Source organism: Heterodontus francisci, chromosome 18 (genome assembly GCF_036365525.1).
Source record: "Heterodontus francisci isolate sHetFra1 chromosome 18, sHetFra1.hap1, whole genome shotgun sequence".
NCBI lineage: Eukaryota > Metazoa > Chordata > Chondrichthyes > Heterodontiformes > Heterodontidae > Heterodontus > Heterodontus francisci.
This window is the reverse complement of record NC_090388.1, coordinates 11,494,391-11,512,494: the sequence shown is the minus strand read 5'-3', so window position 1 is coordinate 11,512,494 and position 18,104 is coordinate 11,494,391. Positions and strand designations below refer to the sequence as shown.

The window sequence follows — 18,104 nt, the reverse complement described above, 5'->3', positions numbered from 1 at the left end:
TTACGTACACCTGAGAAGGCAGACGGGACCTTGGTTTATTGTCTCATCAGAAAGACAGTACCTCAGACAGTGCAAAACTCCCTCTGTACTGTACTGGGAGTGTCAGCCTGGATTTTGTGCTCAGCTCCTGGAGTGAGACTTGAACCTACGACTTTCTGACTCGGAGCCAGAGTAGCAAGTGTCAGCCTTGAGTGGCACTCACATCTCTGACTACAAAATTGTCTTCAAAAAGCAATTTCAGATCTTCCCCTCCATTGTTGATGACCTCTGCGTTGGTGTGTGGCAGGACAATGAATCATACTTCCATCAAAAAAACTGCATTTGACAATTTATATATTAGAATATACATCTTCCAATTCAAGATATGAAGTTACAATTTAAAACTTACACCAATAAAGTCAGAAAATAAAAACTAATCAAAATACAAGTACTGCTAGTACATCTAATTAATGTCAAATTAATGTGGCACATTATCACAAAAATTTCAATTTCCTATGTTCACAGCAACTTTTTCTGTATTTAAATGAAAATAAGCACATTTAACTTATTAATACGATGTTCGACAGGCCCCTCAAAACTGAAGATATCTCGTTGCATTTTTTGTGGTGTTTGCAGGGTTGACGAGCTGGGTCACTGGTAGGCAGAGCTCTATATAATACACTACCCGTTATACACTTTAACAGAAAATAAAGTGGGGAAGAGCAAAGGTAGATGCCATCAAAATAAAGATAGTCACCAATAAATCCAATAGGAAATACAGATGAAACTTCTTTACCCAGAGAGTGGTGAGAATGATAAACTCACAACCCACATACAATAGTTGAGTCAAATGGCAGAGATGCATTTAAGGGGAAGCTAGATAAACACATGAGGGAGAAAGGAATAGAAGGATATGTTGATGGGATTAAATGAAGAGGGGTGAGAGGAGGCTCATGTTGAGCACAGATACTTGCACAGACCAGTTGGGCCGAATGGACTGTTTCTGCTGTAAAATACTATATAATTCTATGTACGGTATCACAGAAATGTGTCATGGAAAAACAATCTTGTATTATACAACCAATCTGTCATTTTTGCCCAAAACAGGGGACCATATGCACAGTTCAATATTCAGAAGCCTCAGACTCCAAGTTACCAAGTTTCTCTGTGTTTAGTCAATGTGCCATTGAAAATACATTGAGAGATTTTGATATATACTCTGTACTTAAACTTAATATGAAGAAAGATTTGCATTTATATATTAACTTTCACAACCTCAGGATGTCCCAAAGCACTGTGCAGCCAATGAAGTACTTTTGAACTGTAGTCACCTTTGTAATAAGAACTTACAATCGAGTGCATCAACAGTGTTAGAAAGTAATGCAATACCAGGAACAGCTCAGGTCCTGTAGATGTTTAAACTTCTTGGAATTTTAAACATTTAAAATTTAGGTTACAGGTGCCTTTAAAGAATTAAATTTCCTTGTTTGCCCCTTAAGTGCTCCAGACAAAAATACACACAGCAGAATCAGCTAGTCACTTGTAAAACATCAAACTTTGGCACTAACAGGTTGCTAGAATTTGGAGCAGATTTTATTGGTCCAGTGCCCGCAATGAAAATCAGTAATGCATGACCGAAAAAGATGGTGCCTGATTTTCCTCTATTTAAATTAATTAACGGATAGAAAATCAGGAGGGCTTTTGTCTTCATACATGTTCGTGCCCAGTTCAGTTTTCCTGTACCAGGAAAATCTACCCTGGATGTTGACATTGTAAAAAATAAAATGTTATAAAAAGTAATAGATCTACACCTTGACAGAAGAACTTTATAACATTACAGCGGTGTTCTTTGCTGTAAAGCCTGGCTACCCGACCCAAACCCGACTAGACCCAACTACATGTGTCGGGTCTATATTCTGAGTCCAGCATTGGGGCTCGGCTCGGGTCGGGTCGGGCTAGACTGTGCTGCTTTCGGGAAGTCACGGGATCAGGCTTACCCATGATTCCCCACAACTCCAGCTGCAGGAATAGCCTGCTGCTGGAACAAATGAAGGAGATTCGTGTCAGGTCGGGTTGAGTCGGGCACAAAAAAAAATTAAAGGGCTCGGGTCGGGTTTTAATTTTATACCTGAGCCCGGCTTTACTTTGCTGTGATGAACTTTAACATATTTTATAAAAAGCACATCGATGCAAAATATCTTACACAGGAATATGGTCATTCCAGCTTTGCTGCATACATTCTCCTATCTCACACACCCCAGCAGTTTCTCATCACATTGGCGAAATCTTCATCATTTGCGATTCCAAGGCTGAGGCCCTCGTAATAAGCTTCAAATTCACAGTAAGTAACTTCTTTGGAGCTGATGCAGCTCTCCTGTAGTGTGTCCAGGAATGCGGCTCGAACTTGCTGCTCTGAACATTCTCCTGCAACAGGATGGTAAAGAGAACGATATTGGACCAGCACACAGAGACCTGGTGGGGAGAAGCTGGGAGATAGGCAGCACAACCATTATGGATCTGAAACATGAGAAGAAGGCATGCAGATTTCACACCAATGATACCGAGATGGGACGCTCAGGGGAGCAAAAGGCCCAACCAACATCCCATTGTTTTACACCACAGCACATTGGTGTTGCAGTTTGTGTCCCAATATCACTGGTGACCATAGCTATAGGGACACTTGTATGACAGGGTCAGAGGTTCAGCAAGCCAACAGCCCACATAAACAGAACAAACATTTATCATATTGACATAGCAGCAAGAAATGTGTTTGCTCCCCACTTCACAATGCAAGTGTTTTTTGTGTAGCCACATCTTGTTTTGCTCCTTGTCCACTCCTATATGTCACTGCATGCTTAATATTCACAGCACTTCAAGAGATGCAGCATTAATGTGTTCCTATTGATTATTTCATCCATGTTTTGACAGAGCTAGAGAGAATCTGTGGAGTTTTGTTTTTTAAAAAAAGCACGATTAATTCCAATGCATCTGGTGTCTAACAATATCTTACTATTTATAAATTCAGTGGGTCATAGGGAGGAACTCGCTTGTGAACTTTGAAACACACTGGGCTGAATTTTCCCAGCCCCATGGTGGCAGGTTTGGAGCTGGGCCTGGACAGCGTCAGGACAGCTACCCGATGCATTCCCGCTACCGGAGAGCTTTGCCAGGGAGTAGAATCAGGTGCATGCTGCACGGAGGAGGGCAGCCAATTAAAATGTTTAAGGTTTCCCCTCCGTTCCAAGGGGCCTAAAGCCAACCCTCAAATTTTTTATTATAAATACATGCCTCCGAGGGCACTTGCATTTTGAGGCACCCTCGCGGCCCCAAACTTGCCTCAGCGGCGTCTATCACTCCCAGTGGGGCTGCCAACGCTTCAGAACTGCCGGCCTTCTGATTGGGTCAAGAGCATCAAAAGCCCGCCCATCGTCCTATGCGCGGAGGTGGATATATAGGAGGCCGCCTTGATTGCTGAGCCAGTCTCACTGCTGGCAAGCTCAGGCTCGGAACCCCCAATTGGTCCCATCAGGAAAATCCAGTCCATTGTCTTCCCAGTCAATGGTAGCCCATGCCAGCCTACAAGAGGACCTGAACGATATTCAGCCTTAGCCTCCTGACAAGTAGTGGGCAACATTCACACCACCCAAGTGCCAAGAAATAACAATCTCCAACAAGAAAAAGCCCAAAAGCCTCTCCCTAACCTTCAATGGTAACAAATGAAGTCTCCCATCATCAACATTCTGGATTACCATTCAACAGAAGCTTATCTGGACCAGCCATATCAACATGGCTACTAGAGCAGTTCAGAGGCTGGGTCCTCTGTGACGAGTGACTCACCTCCTGACTTCCCAAAGGCCATCCAACATCTACAAGGTTTAAGTCAGGATTCTGATGGAATACTCACTACTCACCTGGACGGGTTCAGCTGCAACAATACTCAGGAAGCTCAACACCTTCCAGGCCAGAGAAGTCTGCGTGATTGGTGCTCTGATCACTGGACTTAATATGAACCCCCTACACTGTCAGAACACTGGTTGTATTATCTACAAAGACACACTGCAGTAACTCACCCAAATGACTTTGACAGCACCTTATTCACCTGCAATCTCTACCACTGAGGACAAAATTACCTCCTGTCTTGGACATATAGTGCTGTTCCTTTATTGTCACTGGGCTAATACCCTGGAATTGCCAAACACCATATGGGACCACATGGACTGAAGTGATTCAAGAAGTCAGCCCCCCACCATCTTCTCAACTCGGGATGGACAATAATTACTATCCTCCCCTCCCAAGATCCAATATATTTTTAAAAATCCAGCAAGTTCACTGATGAATTAGATGGTGATAGAATCTGGTTTTGAGTCATATGATGGATAAAGACACAACACATCAGTAAACAGATTCAGTCCATGTGAACGTGTTGTGTGTTTAGAACTAAAATCATGTGTATTACTGTAGCTACGTTGTTCTTTTGAAAAGTTCCTGACCAGACAGAAGCTCATAATTCTCTATCAGGTCTAATTTGCCCAGTGTTGCTCAAGGCATTCTTGAGTAAAGGAGTCAAATGTGAACAGCGTTGCTGATGTAGGGAGTCCATTCCAGTATCTCTGAAAGCAGGACCTTTAATTTATTACCTGATAAGACTTTAGGGTGTTTCCTTCCGCTGTAGAACTTGCTAATGTCATTTACAGAAATGCTACCGGTCTTATTTGGATCAAGTTTCATATAGGCCTATGAAAATAAATAATGTAATCAAAGTAACATAAAAGGAGCTTTAAAAAAAACTGCAATATCACATTATCCAATGCAAACAGATTTTATATATTAAAAATGGTATTTCAATTACACCAATGTCATACTTTGTTACTGATACAGCTTAATCTTAAAATGGCAAGTGATTCTGAAGTGCAACCTGAAACTGACCAGCACACACTAATCTGCCATTACCTCACCAAAGAATAATTAAACTCTGAATGACCCCTGATTGTGTTTGCTTATGTCAAATGAATTTCCTGGTCTTAAAGGATAGTTCAGTTCAAACACCACTTCAGCTTAAGAGTAGAATAATACTTTGAGCATTACATAGTACATTTCTATTCTAGAAATAGCCCCTCTCCAAATTACAGTGGAGCAAGCGAGTGGTAACATCCCCACCTCAGAGTCGGAAAGTCCTGGGTTCAAACTCTGCTCTGGACAGTCCTGGTGAGTGGAGACCAGAGCACCATCTTGGAATTCTGGGCTGACATCAAGCAAGGATACTTGTGTCTGGTTGTTGATGTGGAGGTTTCTGCAATGTATTTTTTTTTATTCGTTCCTGGGATTTTGGTGTCGCTGGCTAGGCCAGCAATTATTGCCCATCCCTAACTGATCTGGAGAAAGTGTTGGTGAGCTGCCTTCTTGAACCGCTGAAGTCCATGTGGGGTAGGTACACCCACAGTGCTGTTAGGAAGGGAGTTCCAGGATTTTGATCCAGCGACAGTGAAGGAATGGCGATATAGTTCCAAGACAGGAGGGTGTGTGACTTGGATGGGAACTTGCAGGTGGTGATGTTCTCATGCATCTGCTGCCCTTGTCCTTCTAGTTGGTAGAGGTTGCGGGTTTGGAAGGTGCTATCTAAGGAGCTTTGGTGCGTTGCTGCAGTGCATCTTGTAGATGGTACACACTGCTGCCACTGTGCGTGGGTAGTGGAGGGAGTGAATGTTTGTAGATGGGGTGCCAATCAAGTGGGCTGTTTTGACCTGGATGGTGTCAAGCATGGGTTGTGGGATCCTTTAAAACCCTCCCACTGTACAGGGCTAACCACTCATCGGCTGATATAGGCCATGGTTGCAGCCATGGAAGAAGCTTTCAAGTCGCAGCCTATCAGATAATGAATAAGCAAAATTTGTTCTCCATTCATTAAACACTCCACACAACCTTCCTTTACATTGACGTCAATAAAGTAATGGGGCCCAATCCAACAGCAGCTGTTTTACACCACTGCATAATTTAAAATGTCTTCGACTTTGGGCGGGATTTTGAGGCCCCAAGGTCGGGAATGGAGGCAGACGGGACCCAGAAATACAGGTGCCGGTAGGCGTTCTGGTTTTCCAACCCAGATTCTGGCAGCCATTTTTGCCGAGCCAGGTTCGGGGCTGGCAGGACTCCAGCCCCCACAAGACGGGCAGCCAATTAAGGTCATAAGAGCCTTGTTAAGGGCAGTTAATCATTTCCCAACGCGACATAGGGCAGTTCAAATGCCGAGAGGCAGGCACCCAGCGGCAGGCCGCAGTGCTAATGCTCTAGGCAGGCCTACAGGCCCTCCCTGCCTGGGTGTGGTGCAGCCAAAGGTGTCACCCTGTACAGGGATTCCCTACTCTCCCCCTCCCCTCCCCCCCCCCCCCCCACAATGGTTGCCTGGCTGCTTTTTTGTTTTTTATTTGATTTTTTTTTTTATAAAGAGTTTGGTGAGAAGATGCCTCCATGTTGAAGCACCCTCTCAGTTACTAATCCTTTACTGGAGCTGGCTGCTCCTCTCAAGCTGGAAAGCCTCTTGGCCCCAGGGGTCGGTACTGGGAACAATGCTGATTAAGGGGTGCCCCAGTTAAAATCCCAAAGAATGACCATTTCCCCCCTGGGGCGCTTTTGGGATCCAGAAACAGTCCTGCTCCTGTTTCCTGCCCCCAATGGGAAAATTCAGCCTTTAACTTTCCATGACCCAGTTGTGAGACCCAAAACTGTGCAAATTGGTGACCTCATTTGCCTACATGACACCAATGACTGCAGCTCAAAACTAGTTCATTGTGCAAAGATCTTTAAAACATCCTGAGAATGTGAAATGTATTATATAAATGCAAATCTTTATTATGAAGCAGTTAGGAGCCTGTAGTTTTCTGTCTGAAAGTAAACCCTCAATATGTTATTATTTACTAATTGAAGCCTGACTTAGGCCCAAGTTTATGGACCATCCCTTCTAACATATTGGTAATGTGACACAAAGGAAGATAACAATCTTACTTTCCTAACGAATGCTTTGCGAAATTCGTTCATTTCTCCAATGACGACTTGAATAAACTGGTAATAATCTACTTCACCATCACAGTCTTGGTCCAGTATAAGCCATATAGACTCAAAATCCTACAAAGAAACAACATTTTTAGTGTACACTAAAGTGTTATTTTAAGTACCCTGCAGATTTCAACTTCCTCCTCATTCTTGATAAACAAGATAATGCAATTTTGGAACAGGTTACCAGTAGTCCAGTGTATCACAAAAAAATAACTTGAACAATTTAATATTTGTTAGTGTTGGGATAAATCGTTTAGGTCATTTAGTACAGTAATTGTTTTTGCAGGCTACAATAATAATGTGTGATAATAAACTGAAGACTGGAAGAGGAGTTTATCAAAGTACAATTAATCACCACAGCATACATTGTTGCTGCTTTCATTTACAACAGTTCAGTTTGACATCTATCATTTCTTTCTCTTGAACTGACTCTACTTGTTCAATGAGAATCATTAGGTGTTGGTGTAGGGCGAATGATTCGCAAGTTTACCAAGATACATGCGAGTGTGACGACGGCAGTGGATGCTTGACTACTGCAAGTAAACCTCAATAAGAACGGGCACCTATCTGGGAGAACACCAGTTCAAATCCCACCTTGGCAGTTTGAGAAATTGAATTCAGTTTCAAAAATAGGTAAATAAAGAGCTGCTATCAGTAGAAGAGAAGCTGTTAGATTGTTGTAAAAACCCAACTAGTTCAACTAACGTCCTTTAGGGAAGGAAACCTACTCTTCTTACCCAGTCTGGCCTATAGGTGACTCCAGTCTCACATCAACATGGTTGACTCTGAACTTTCCTCTGAAATGGCGTAGCGAGCTCCTGCAGTTATATCAAACCTTGGACAACTTAGGGATGGTCAATAAACGGCGGCACAGTGGTGCAGTGGTTAGCACCACAGCCTCACAGCTCCAGTGACTTGGGTTCAGTTCTGGGTACTGCCTGTGCGGAGTTTGCAAGTTCTCCCTGTGACCACGTGGGTTTTCGCCGGGTACTCCGGTTTCCTCCCACTGCCAAAAACTTGCAGGTGATACGTAAATTGGCCATTGTAAATTGCCCCTAGTGTAGGTAGGTGGTAGGGAATATAGGATTACTGTAGGGTTAGTATAAATGGGTGGTTGTTGGTCGGCACAGACTCGGTGGGCCGAAGGGCCTGTTTCAGTGCTGTATCTCTAAATAAAAATAAATAAATGCCATCTTTGCCAATGACACCAACGTCACAAGAATGAACTTAAAGTATTTTCGTATCTCAGAACACAGCATTTGATTTTCACACTTTTACATTACAACAGCATTACATACATCTTGTGTGGTATCTACTCTCTGTCAACTTGAAGTCATCTAAAATTCTGCTGCCCATGTCTTCAGTTGCACCAAGTGCCATTCACCCATCACCCCTCTCTTCGCTGACTTACATTGACTCCCTGTCCAGCATGGCCTCAATTTTAAAATTCTCATCCTTGTTTTCAAATCCCTCCACAGCCTCACCCCTCCCTATCTCTGCAACCTCCTCCAGTCCCACAACCCTCTGACCCTGTGGTTTGATAAAATGCCACATAACAGGCTCATCAGCAAAATTAGAGCCCATAAAATAAAAAGGAACAGTGGCAGCATGGATACGAAGTTGGTTAAGTGACAGGAAAGAGAGAGTAGTAGAACAATTTTATTTTGGTCTGGTGGACAGTATATACTGGAGTTCCCCAGGGATCGGTACTAGGACCACTGCTTTTCTTGATCTACAATTATGACCTAGACTTGGGTGTGCAGGGCACAATTTCAAAATTTGTAGATGAAACTAAACTTGGAAGTATTGTTCTGATGAAAGGACACTGACCTGAAACATTAACTCGGTTTCTCTCTCCACAGATGCTGCCAGACCTGCTGAGTATTTCCAGCACTGTGTTTATTTCAGATTTCCAGCATCTGCAGTATTTTGCTTTTATTATATTGGAAGTATTGTGAACTGTAAGGAGGATAGTGATAGACTTCAAGAGGACATAGACAGGCTGGTGGAATGGGTGGACACGTGGCAGATGAAATTTAACGCAAAGTGTGAAGCAATACATTTTGGTAGGAAGAACAAGGAAAGGCAATATAAAAAAGGATACAATTCTAAAGGGGGTGCAGGAGCAGAGGGACCTGAGGGTATATGTGCAAAATTGTTGAAGGTAGCAGAAAACGGTTAATAAGGCACAAGGGATCCTGGGCTTTGTAAATAGAGGCATCGAGTACAAAAGCAAGGACGTTATCGTGAACCTTTATAAAACACTGGTTCAGCCTCAACTGGAGTAATGTGTCCAATTCTGGGCACCACACTTTCGGAAGGATGTGAAGACATTAGAGAGGGTGCAGAAACAATTTATGAGAATGGTTCTAGGGATGAGGGTCTTCAGTTACATGGATAGATTGGAGAAGCTGGAGCTGTTCTCCTGGGAGGAGAGAAGGTTAAAAGGTGATTTGATAGAGGTGTTCAAAATCATGAGGAGTCTGGACAAAGTAGATAGGGAGAAACTGTTCCCATTGGTGGAAGGGTTGAGGACCAGAGGACACTGATTTACAGGTGATTGGCAAAATAACCAGAGGTGACATGAGGAAAAGTTTTTTGATGCAGTGAGTGGTTAAGATCTGGAATGCACTGCCTGAGAGTGTGGTGGAGGCCTTCAAAAGAGAACTGAATAACTATCTAAAGAGAAAAATTTTTACAGGACTACGGAGAAAAGGCAGGGAAGTGGGAGTAGGTGAGTTGTTTTTGCAGAGAGCTGGTATGGACACGATGGGCTGAATGGCCTCCTTCTGTGCTGTAACCATTCTATAATTCTATTATATCTGAGCTCCCCTAATTCTTGCTTCTGGGGCATGTCTGTTTTTTTTTTTGCTTCACCATTTGTGGCCATGCCCTAGGCTTCAGTTGCCTAGGCCCTCTGGACTTGCCTCCTAATCCCCTCTTTCCTTCTTTAAGATGCTTCTTATAACCTATCTCTTTGACCAAGCTTTTGGTCATCTGCTCTAATTTCTCCTTATTTGGCTCAGTGTCAAATTCTGTCTGATAATCACTCCTGTGAAGCGCCTTGGGATGTTTACAATGTTAAAGGCGCTACATAAAGCAAGTTAGAGACATAGAGTCATACAGCACAGAAACAGGCCCTTTGGCCCATCGTGTCTGTGCCGGCCATCAAGCACCTACCTATTCTAATCCCAATTTCCAGCACTTGGCTTGTAGCCTTGTATGCTATGGCATTTCAAGTGCTCATCTAAATACTCCTTAAATGTTGTGAGGGTTCCTGCCCCTACCACCTCTTCAGGCAGTGTGTTCCAGATTCCAATCACCCTCTGGGTGAAAACATTTTCCCTCAAATCCCCTCTAAACCTCCTGCCCCTTACCTTAAATCTATGCCCCCTGGTTATTGACCCCTCCACTAAGGGAAAAAGTTTCTTCCTATCTAATCTATCAATGCCCCTCATAATTTTGTATACCTCAATCATGTCCCCCCTCAGCCTTCTCTGCTCTAAGGAAAACAATCCTAGCCTTTTCAGTCTCTCTTCATAGCTGAAATGCTCCAGCCCAGGCAACATCCTGGTGAATCTCCTCTGCACCCTCTCCAGTGCAATCACATCCTTCCTATAGTGTGGTGACCAGAACTGTACACAGTACTCCAGCTGTGGCCTAACTAGTGTTTTATACAGTTGTTGTTGTTTGTCCTGACCTTATCTGGCAGCTCCAAGTGGAACTGCTTCAGACCTTGTTTCAGTTCCGTTTGCTGCAGAACTCCACCTACACACTGATCGCGCAGGCGGAAAAACTTCACCAAACCAGTCACGGTGCGAACTCCTCTCTTCTTGAGCTTTTCTTTCAGAAGGCCTTAGTAACAGCAACAAGAAAAAAGTTAAATTTGACTTCCGACGTGCAACAGAACTTTTGATCGTTACTTTCTCACTTCAACTAAATTTATCAGGAACGCTAGCAGCTCTTCTGTGACCATGCTCACAAACTGTGAGTCAAAGTCATCAGTTGTAAGGATTGCTTGGTTACATCCCCAGGGAGAATCCAGGTAACTGTAGCAGAGAGGTCAACTAGAGATCAGCAAATTGCTCATAACATTTAAGACCCAGGTTAGATCTGGTAGGCATATCAATTTTATTGGAGCAAAGTCCTGATGCTCTGCAACAAATTATACTTTCTTCCTATTTCTACACCTGCTTTTACTCTCATCAATCTGGCCCACAAGTCACATAGTACTCAAAGTCTTTCTTATTTGTTGGTTTGCCCGATTTGAATTTTGTGGATCTCCTTAAAGCAGAGAAGGTTAAGGGAGATTTAATTGAGGCGTTCAAAATTATGAGGAAAATTTGATAAATAGGGTGGAAATGTTTCCATCTTCAGGAGGACACAGATTTACGTTAATTGGTTCAAGAACTGGGGGAAATGGGAAACTTTTTTTTTTAAGAACATAGAAAACACAACTCAAGGCATCAGACCTGGAGGAACAGCAACTGCAGATAAGGAGAATTGCCTGATTCAGTAAACTGGTAGCAATACTTTACACTGCGTGAGATACGTGGCTGGAACTTTTCAAATCAGACTGGTGTCAAACTGCTATTGTATTTTAAACAGCCACACAAAACAGGACTTGGGTAGATCTACAGATTGTCAAAGCTCAGACATCAAGGATTAACAAGTATCTGCTACATTCCTGTGTTTTTACACTGGCATTAACTTTGACAGCAGCAAGACATTTATTTTATGCAGTGAATTGTGATCTGGAATGCGCTGCCTGAAAGGGTGGTGGAAGCAGATTCAAAAGTAACTTTCAAAAGGGAATTGGATAAATACCTGAAAAGGAAAAAAATGCAGGATTATGGGGAAAGGGCAGAAGAGGGGGACTAATTGGATAATTCTTTTAAAGAGGCGGAACAGGCATGATGTACCAAAAGCCTTCTTCTGTGCTTTATGCTTCTATGAACCGGAAGTTTGAATGGGGCTGTTCCCGGCATTGTTGCCTCACCAGTTGATAAATCCTAATTGAAAAGACTGGGGTCTGCTTGTATTTGCAGCTTGAGATATAAAGCAAATTAATGGGGTTGTCGATTTAAACTGCAAGTGTGGCCTGTGAACTTTGCACCTGAGCAATCCGCAAGGACCAAAAGCTCGGGCACTGAAGACTCACAGCTTTTCTACATTAATGGGACCTTACTTATATAACAACAATACGCAAAATATGAGTAAAGGAAAGAGTTGAGACAAGTTCCTCAACATTGGTTCAACTCTGCCTAGATGATTCAGCTAGCCAGAAGGCAATGTTAGATTATTAAAGAAAAAGAGTTGAACCAACATCTGTGAGGAAAACAATTATAATGAAATGGTTTTAAGTTTATAGAAACAAACGCTACATATTTAAGTTAAAGAATGTGAAAGATAAAGGCCAATCACTGCAGACAGCTCGGTTTCGATACAGTTATTTACTGTTTTTGCATCACGGGTACGTCCTTTAATCTTCACCTTGCACAGCCATAATGATATTTCTGTCATCGATCTCTTGCTTACTCAAAGCTGGATTATTGCTGGTTCTGTAGCAAATTAATTGAGAAAAAAAAGTTGTGTTCAAAATGAAATGAAGAAAAGGGTAGAACATACATTTTGTATGGTGCCTGCAGTTAGAAATGAGTCTTCATATGCTAGATACGAAACTCAATCATAAATTCTGATACTGATGTGTATTTTTTTTAAAATTCGTTTCTGGGATGTGACTGTCACTGGCAAGGCCAGAATTTGTTGCCCATCCCTAATTACCCTTGAGAAGGTGATGGTGAGCTGCCTTCACATGTTGGCCAGACCAGGTAAGGATGGCAGATTTCCTCCCCTGAAGGACATTAGTGAACCAGATAGATTTTTACAACAATCCAGTAGTTTTATGATTATTAATAAAATTAACATTTTATTCCAGATTTATTAATTAATTGAATTTAAATTCCCCCAGCTGCCTTGGTGGGATTTGAACTCATGTCTCAGAATTAGTCAAGGGCAATTAGGGATGGGCAACAAATGCTGGCCTTGCCATGGACGCTCATGTACTATGAAAGAATAAAAAAAAAGTCCAGGCCTCTGCATAACTAGCCCAGTAACATTACCACTATGATACCATGTGCACTTCTGTTCTCTCTGCAGCACCTTGAGATGTTTTTCTACATTAAAGGCATTATATAAATGCAAGCAGCCTTGGCATCCTATTTGACTCCAAGTTAAGCTTCCAACCCCATCTCCTCATCATCACCAAGCCTACCTACTTCCACCGGCGCAACATTGCCCATCTCAGCTTCTTCTTCTTCGGCCTCCCTGTCTCGGGAGACAATGGGTAAGCGCCTGGAGGTGGTCAATGGTTTGTGAAGCAGCGACTGGAGTGGCTATAAAGGCCAATACTAGAGTGACAGACTCTTCCACAGGTGCTGCAGAAAAAATTGGTTGTCGGGGCTGTTACACAGTTGGCTCTCCCCTTGCGCTTCTGTCTTTTTTCCTGCCAACTGCTAAGTCTCTTCGACTCGCCACACTTTAGCCCCGTCTTTATGGCTGACCGCCAGCTCTGGCGATCGCTGGCAACTGACTCCCACGACTGGTGATCAATGTTACAGGACTTCATGTCACGTTTGCAGACGTCTTTAAAGCGGAGACATGGACGGCCGGTAGGTCTGATACCAGTGGCGAGCTCGCTGTACAATGTGTCCTTGGGGATCCTGCCATCTTCCATGCGACTCACATGGCCAAGCCATCTCAAGCGCCGCTGACTCAGTAGTGTGTATAAGCTGGGGATGTTGGCCACCTCGAGGACTTCTGTGTTGGAGATGCGGTCCTGCCACCTGATGCCAAGGATTCTCCGGAGGCAGCGAAGATGGAATGAATTGAGACATCGCTCTTGGCCGACATACGTCGTCCAGGCCTCGCTGCCATAGAGCAAGGTACTGAGGACACAGGCTTGATACACTCGGACTTTTGTGTTCCGTGTCAGTGTGCCATTTTCCCACACTCTCTTGGCCAGTCTGGACATAGCAGTGGAAGCCTTTCCCATGCGCTTGATTTCTGCATCGAGAGACAGGTTACTGGTGATACTTGAGCCTAGGTAGGTGAACTCTTGAACCACTTCCAGAGCGTGGTCGCCGATATTGATGGATGGAGCATTTCTGATGTCCTGTCCCATGATGTTCGTTTTCTTGAGGCTGATGGTTAGGCCAAATTTGTTGCAGGCAGCCGCAATCCTGTCGATGAGACTCTTCAGACACTCTTCAGTGTGAGATGTTAATGCAGCATCGTCAGCAAAGAGGAGTTCCCTGATGAGGACTTTCTGTACTTTGGTCTTCGCTCTTAGGCAGGCAAGGTTGAACAACCTGCCACCTGATCTTGTGTAGAGGAAAATTCCTTCTTCTGAAGACTTGAACGTGTGAGAGAGCAGCAGGGAGAAGAAAATCCCAAACAGTGTGGGTGCGAGAACACAGCCCATCTCAGCTTATCCCCTGCTAAAACCCACATCAAAGCCTTTGTCACCTCCAGACTCACCATTCCAATGCCCTCCCGGCAGGCCTACGTGGCTCAGTGTCAAAGTTTGTTCGATAATTCTCCTGTGAAATGCTTTGAGACGTCAAAGAGGTAGGTTTTAAAGGAGCATCTTAAAAGGAGGCCATTCTATCTAGGGAAGAAGCTATCAAGTGAGGTTGGAATTCCCAGTCTGTAAAATTGTTAAGATTCTTCACTATAATTTAACTACTAGAGGGGCTAATTCACTTCAAAACAAATACCCGAATAGAGACTGCATTCACATTCATTTTTTTTCATGCTTAATACAAAATTTACTTCAAAAGCAGGTGCTGGAAATTTAAAATGAAACAAAAAATGCTGGAAATACTCAGCAAGTCAGACAGCATCTGTGGAGAGATAAACAGAGTTAATGTTTCAGGTCAATGACCTTTCGGTAGTGTGACAGACTGGGAGATCCAAGCCTGTTTGATAGTTCTGTTTAGGCTGTGCCCTGGATAGTGTGGTCTCCTTATTTTAAGATGCTCTTTAAAACCTACCTTGATGGCATCCAAAGGTGCTTCACTTTATTTATCTCTGTGACTTGTTACTTCCGTTATTGAGTCTTGTAGAAGAGATGAAAATGGTAAGAAATTCCTCAAGTACTTACAGCAATGAGCGCTTAGCCATTTCATCAATGCTGATGATCCGTAAAATTAATAACCGTTTCTCTTGGACACTTGTTGGGAGACCAATGTGTTGTGAGGTCAGTAAGGTCAGATTCGTACCCTGGCACAGAAGAGAAAGAAATTGGAAATGACACCACTGTATACATGAGCTGAAGTGCAATAATGTTTTATTTGGTTTTTATTCAGCCTCAGGCATCGCTGACAAGGGCAACATTTATTGTCCATCCCCAATTTCCTCGAGAAGGTGGTGGTGAGCCGCTGGTTGTGGCTTGCTAGGCCAGAGTCAACTATGTTGGCGTGGAACTGGAGTGACATGTAGACTAGACTTGGAAAGGCTGGCATGCTTCCTTCCCTAAAAGGACTTTAGTGAATCAATTGCTTTCTTACAATAATCTGAAATACTGTACCCTCAACTGATAAAAGGTAAAATGACAAATAATACACAGGTTTTAAAGGGTATTATGAATATAGATCAGCCTATGGAGAGGCAAATGGAACGCTAGAGGCATGAACTACAAAAGTGAGGAGATATGTTAAACTTAGGTGTCCATCATGGCTCAATGGACAATACTCTCACCTCTGAGTACTGAGGAGTGCTGCACTGTCAGGGGCACTGTCTTTATTATGAGACGTTAACAGAGGCCCCATCAGCCCTCTTGGGTCAACCTAAAAGATCCCATGACAATATTTCAAAGAAGAGCAGGGAACTATCCCAAGTGTCTTGGCAAATATTTATCTCTCAACTAATGTTACTACAATAGATTATCTGGTCATTACCACATTGCTGTTTGTGGGGGTTTTCTGTGTGCAGTTGGCTGCTAGATTACAACAGTGACTACACTTCAAATATACATACTCCACATGGTCTGCAGCGGTTCAAGAAGGCAGCTCACCACCACCTTCTCAAGTGCAATTAGGGATGGGCAATAAATGCTGGCCTTGCCAGCGACGCCCATAATCCCATGAATGAATAAAAAAAATCAAAGCAATGGAAAAGATGCAGTATAGACTCAGTGGGATGTTGCCAGGAACAAATAGAGATTTGAAAAGTTACATTGGCTGAAACATGGAATTCTCTGCCACAAAACCATTGTTGAAGCACTGATTCTTTTCAAAGGGAAATGGTCAGTTGCTTGAAAAGAGAAATATTAAAGAGATTGGGGCGCAAACAGAAAAAGGGGAAACATTAAAATTATGGAGAAAACAGTGATGCAGATTTGATGGGCTGAATGGTACAGCACAGAATCAGGCCATTCTATAATTTTTCAACCTACCACACAGAAATCACCAATGTCATACTGTCTTCCCTTTCGCCTACCATACTGATGACAGTAAATGCCCCTTTGAATGAACGGAAGTGCTTTTGTCCTGAAAAAAAAAAGGATCCAATTTTACCGTCAGAAGTTCTGAGAGACTGTAAAGGAACACAGCTGTCAAAGCAAAAGGTAAATGTACAGGTGCTTCCCAGCATTGACACCTCTGTATATCCTTTGAGAAATGTTTATGCTTTTCAGGACTGCAAGCTGAAGCCATACCCATTCCGTGCAGCACAGACCAAAGTAGATACAGTATGGTGTGTCAGACATGGGGAATTCCCTTTCAGAAATCCATCTTGTTTTCAATTACAAGAGTCTCTGGGAATGAATCTCTGTGGGCTCCTCCTGCTCGAAAAGGTGGCATTAATCATCTTTTAAAGTGACTGCTAAAAATAATACACAGGTTTTAAAGGATATTAATGAATTAATGAATTGTCTCTCTCGAGACAAGGAGGCCAAAGAATGAATATATATCAGCCCATGGAGAGGCAAATGGAGATCCTACTTGTAATTCAGAGACAAATAAGTGGTTCACCCAGCGCACACAATCACATTACTTTGAGCACTAGGTCTCGCTTCTGTTGATAGATGGTGTGGATTTGCTTATAGGAGCTGACCTTTGTGTTTGGCATGAAAAGGTATCTTGTGTCAGCTGTAGCTCAGCGCTGGCATGCTTCCCTTTGAGTCTGAAGTCATGGGTTCGAGTCACACTCCAGATAATTCAGCAGAAAATCTAGGCTGCGACTCCAGTGCATCACTGAGGGAGTGCGGCATTGTCGGAAATGGCATCTTTCAGATGTGATGTTAATCCGAGACCCTCTCTGTCCTCGCAAGTGGATGTAAAAGATCACAAAGCTATTTTGAAGAGCAGGGGACTCTCTCCAGTCTCCTGGCCAGCAATTATCCCTCAACGTCATCCCTATAACAGATCATCTGGTCTGTTATTTCATTGATGTTGGTGGGAGCTTGCTGTGCACAATTTGGCTGCCATGGCTCCCTATATTACAAAAGTGACTACTCTTCAAAATTACTTAATTGACTGTAAAGCACTTTGGGACATCCAGAGATTGTGAAAGGCGCTAAACAAATGCAGGTTCTTTTCTTCTTTCCAGAGAAGCCTAAATCACAATAAATATGCCTAGTCTGTCAGTTATGGTGATGCATTCGATCAGAAGCATAATTTCACATCAGCTGTTTCTTTTTTATTCGGTCTCAGATATTTGTTACAGATCAGCAAATGATCAACGTAGACCAGAGGGAGAAAACAAAACTGTCCCATGATCCAGCTTCAAAGAGAATGAACTAGGTTACCAACCATACAAATCACACACACCCTTGGGGCATCCAAACCGTGCTCGAAGTATTTATTCCCTGTGGCACCACTGTCTTATACAAGGATACATACCTGTTTTTCCCAAACTGACGATATTCATATACTGTAAGAGACTTATCGAATGCAAAGAAGAAACCAATTAGCTCTCTGCAGGCATCCCGTCCATTTCTGGTTAAAGAGAAAAGTACATACGAATTAGACAGACTCCTCAGCCACTCAGTGGAGAACCTCACGAGACCAGAG

General features: G+C 43.0%; 1 protein-coding gene across 9 annotated transcripts in view; it reads right to left on the bottom strand.

The window, feature by feature from the left end:
- Positions 1 to 392: 392 nt before the first annotated feature.
- Positions 393 to 18,104, bottom strand: part of caps2 (calcyphosine 2) — a 50,353-nt gene continuing 32,641 nt past the window's right edge. For all 9 annotated transcript variants that reach the window (XM_068051168.1, XM_068051166.1, XM_068051167.1 and 6 more), the window contains 8 exons: positions 17,934 to 18,029; positions 16,487 to 16,580; positions 15,194 to 15,312; positions 12,523 to 12,590; positions 10,730 to 10,884; positions 6,979 to 7,098; positions 4,617 to 4,713; positions 393 to 2,403 (listed from right to left, as the gene is read on the bottom strand). In XM_068051168.1, the coding sequence (XP_067907269.1) occupies positions 2,228 to 2,403; positions 4,617 to 4,713; positions 6,979 to 7,098; positions 10,730 to 10,884; positions 12,523 to 12,590; positions 15,194 to 15,312; positions 16,487 to 16,580; positions 17,934 to 18,029 (925 nt within the window). In that variant the 3' untranslated portion in view covers positions 393 to 2,227. The remainder of the gene's footprint in view (positions 2,404 to 4,616; positions 4,714 to 6,978; positions 7,099 to 10,729; positions 10,885 to 12,522; positions 12,591 to 15,193; positions 15,313 to 16,486; positions 16,581 to 17,933; positions 18,030 to 18,104) is intronic.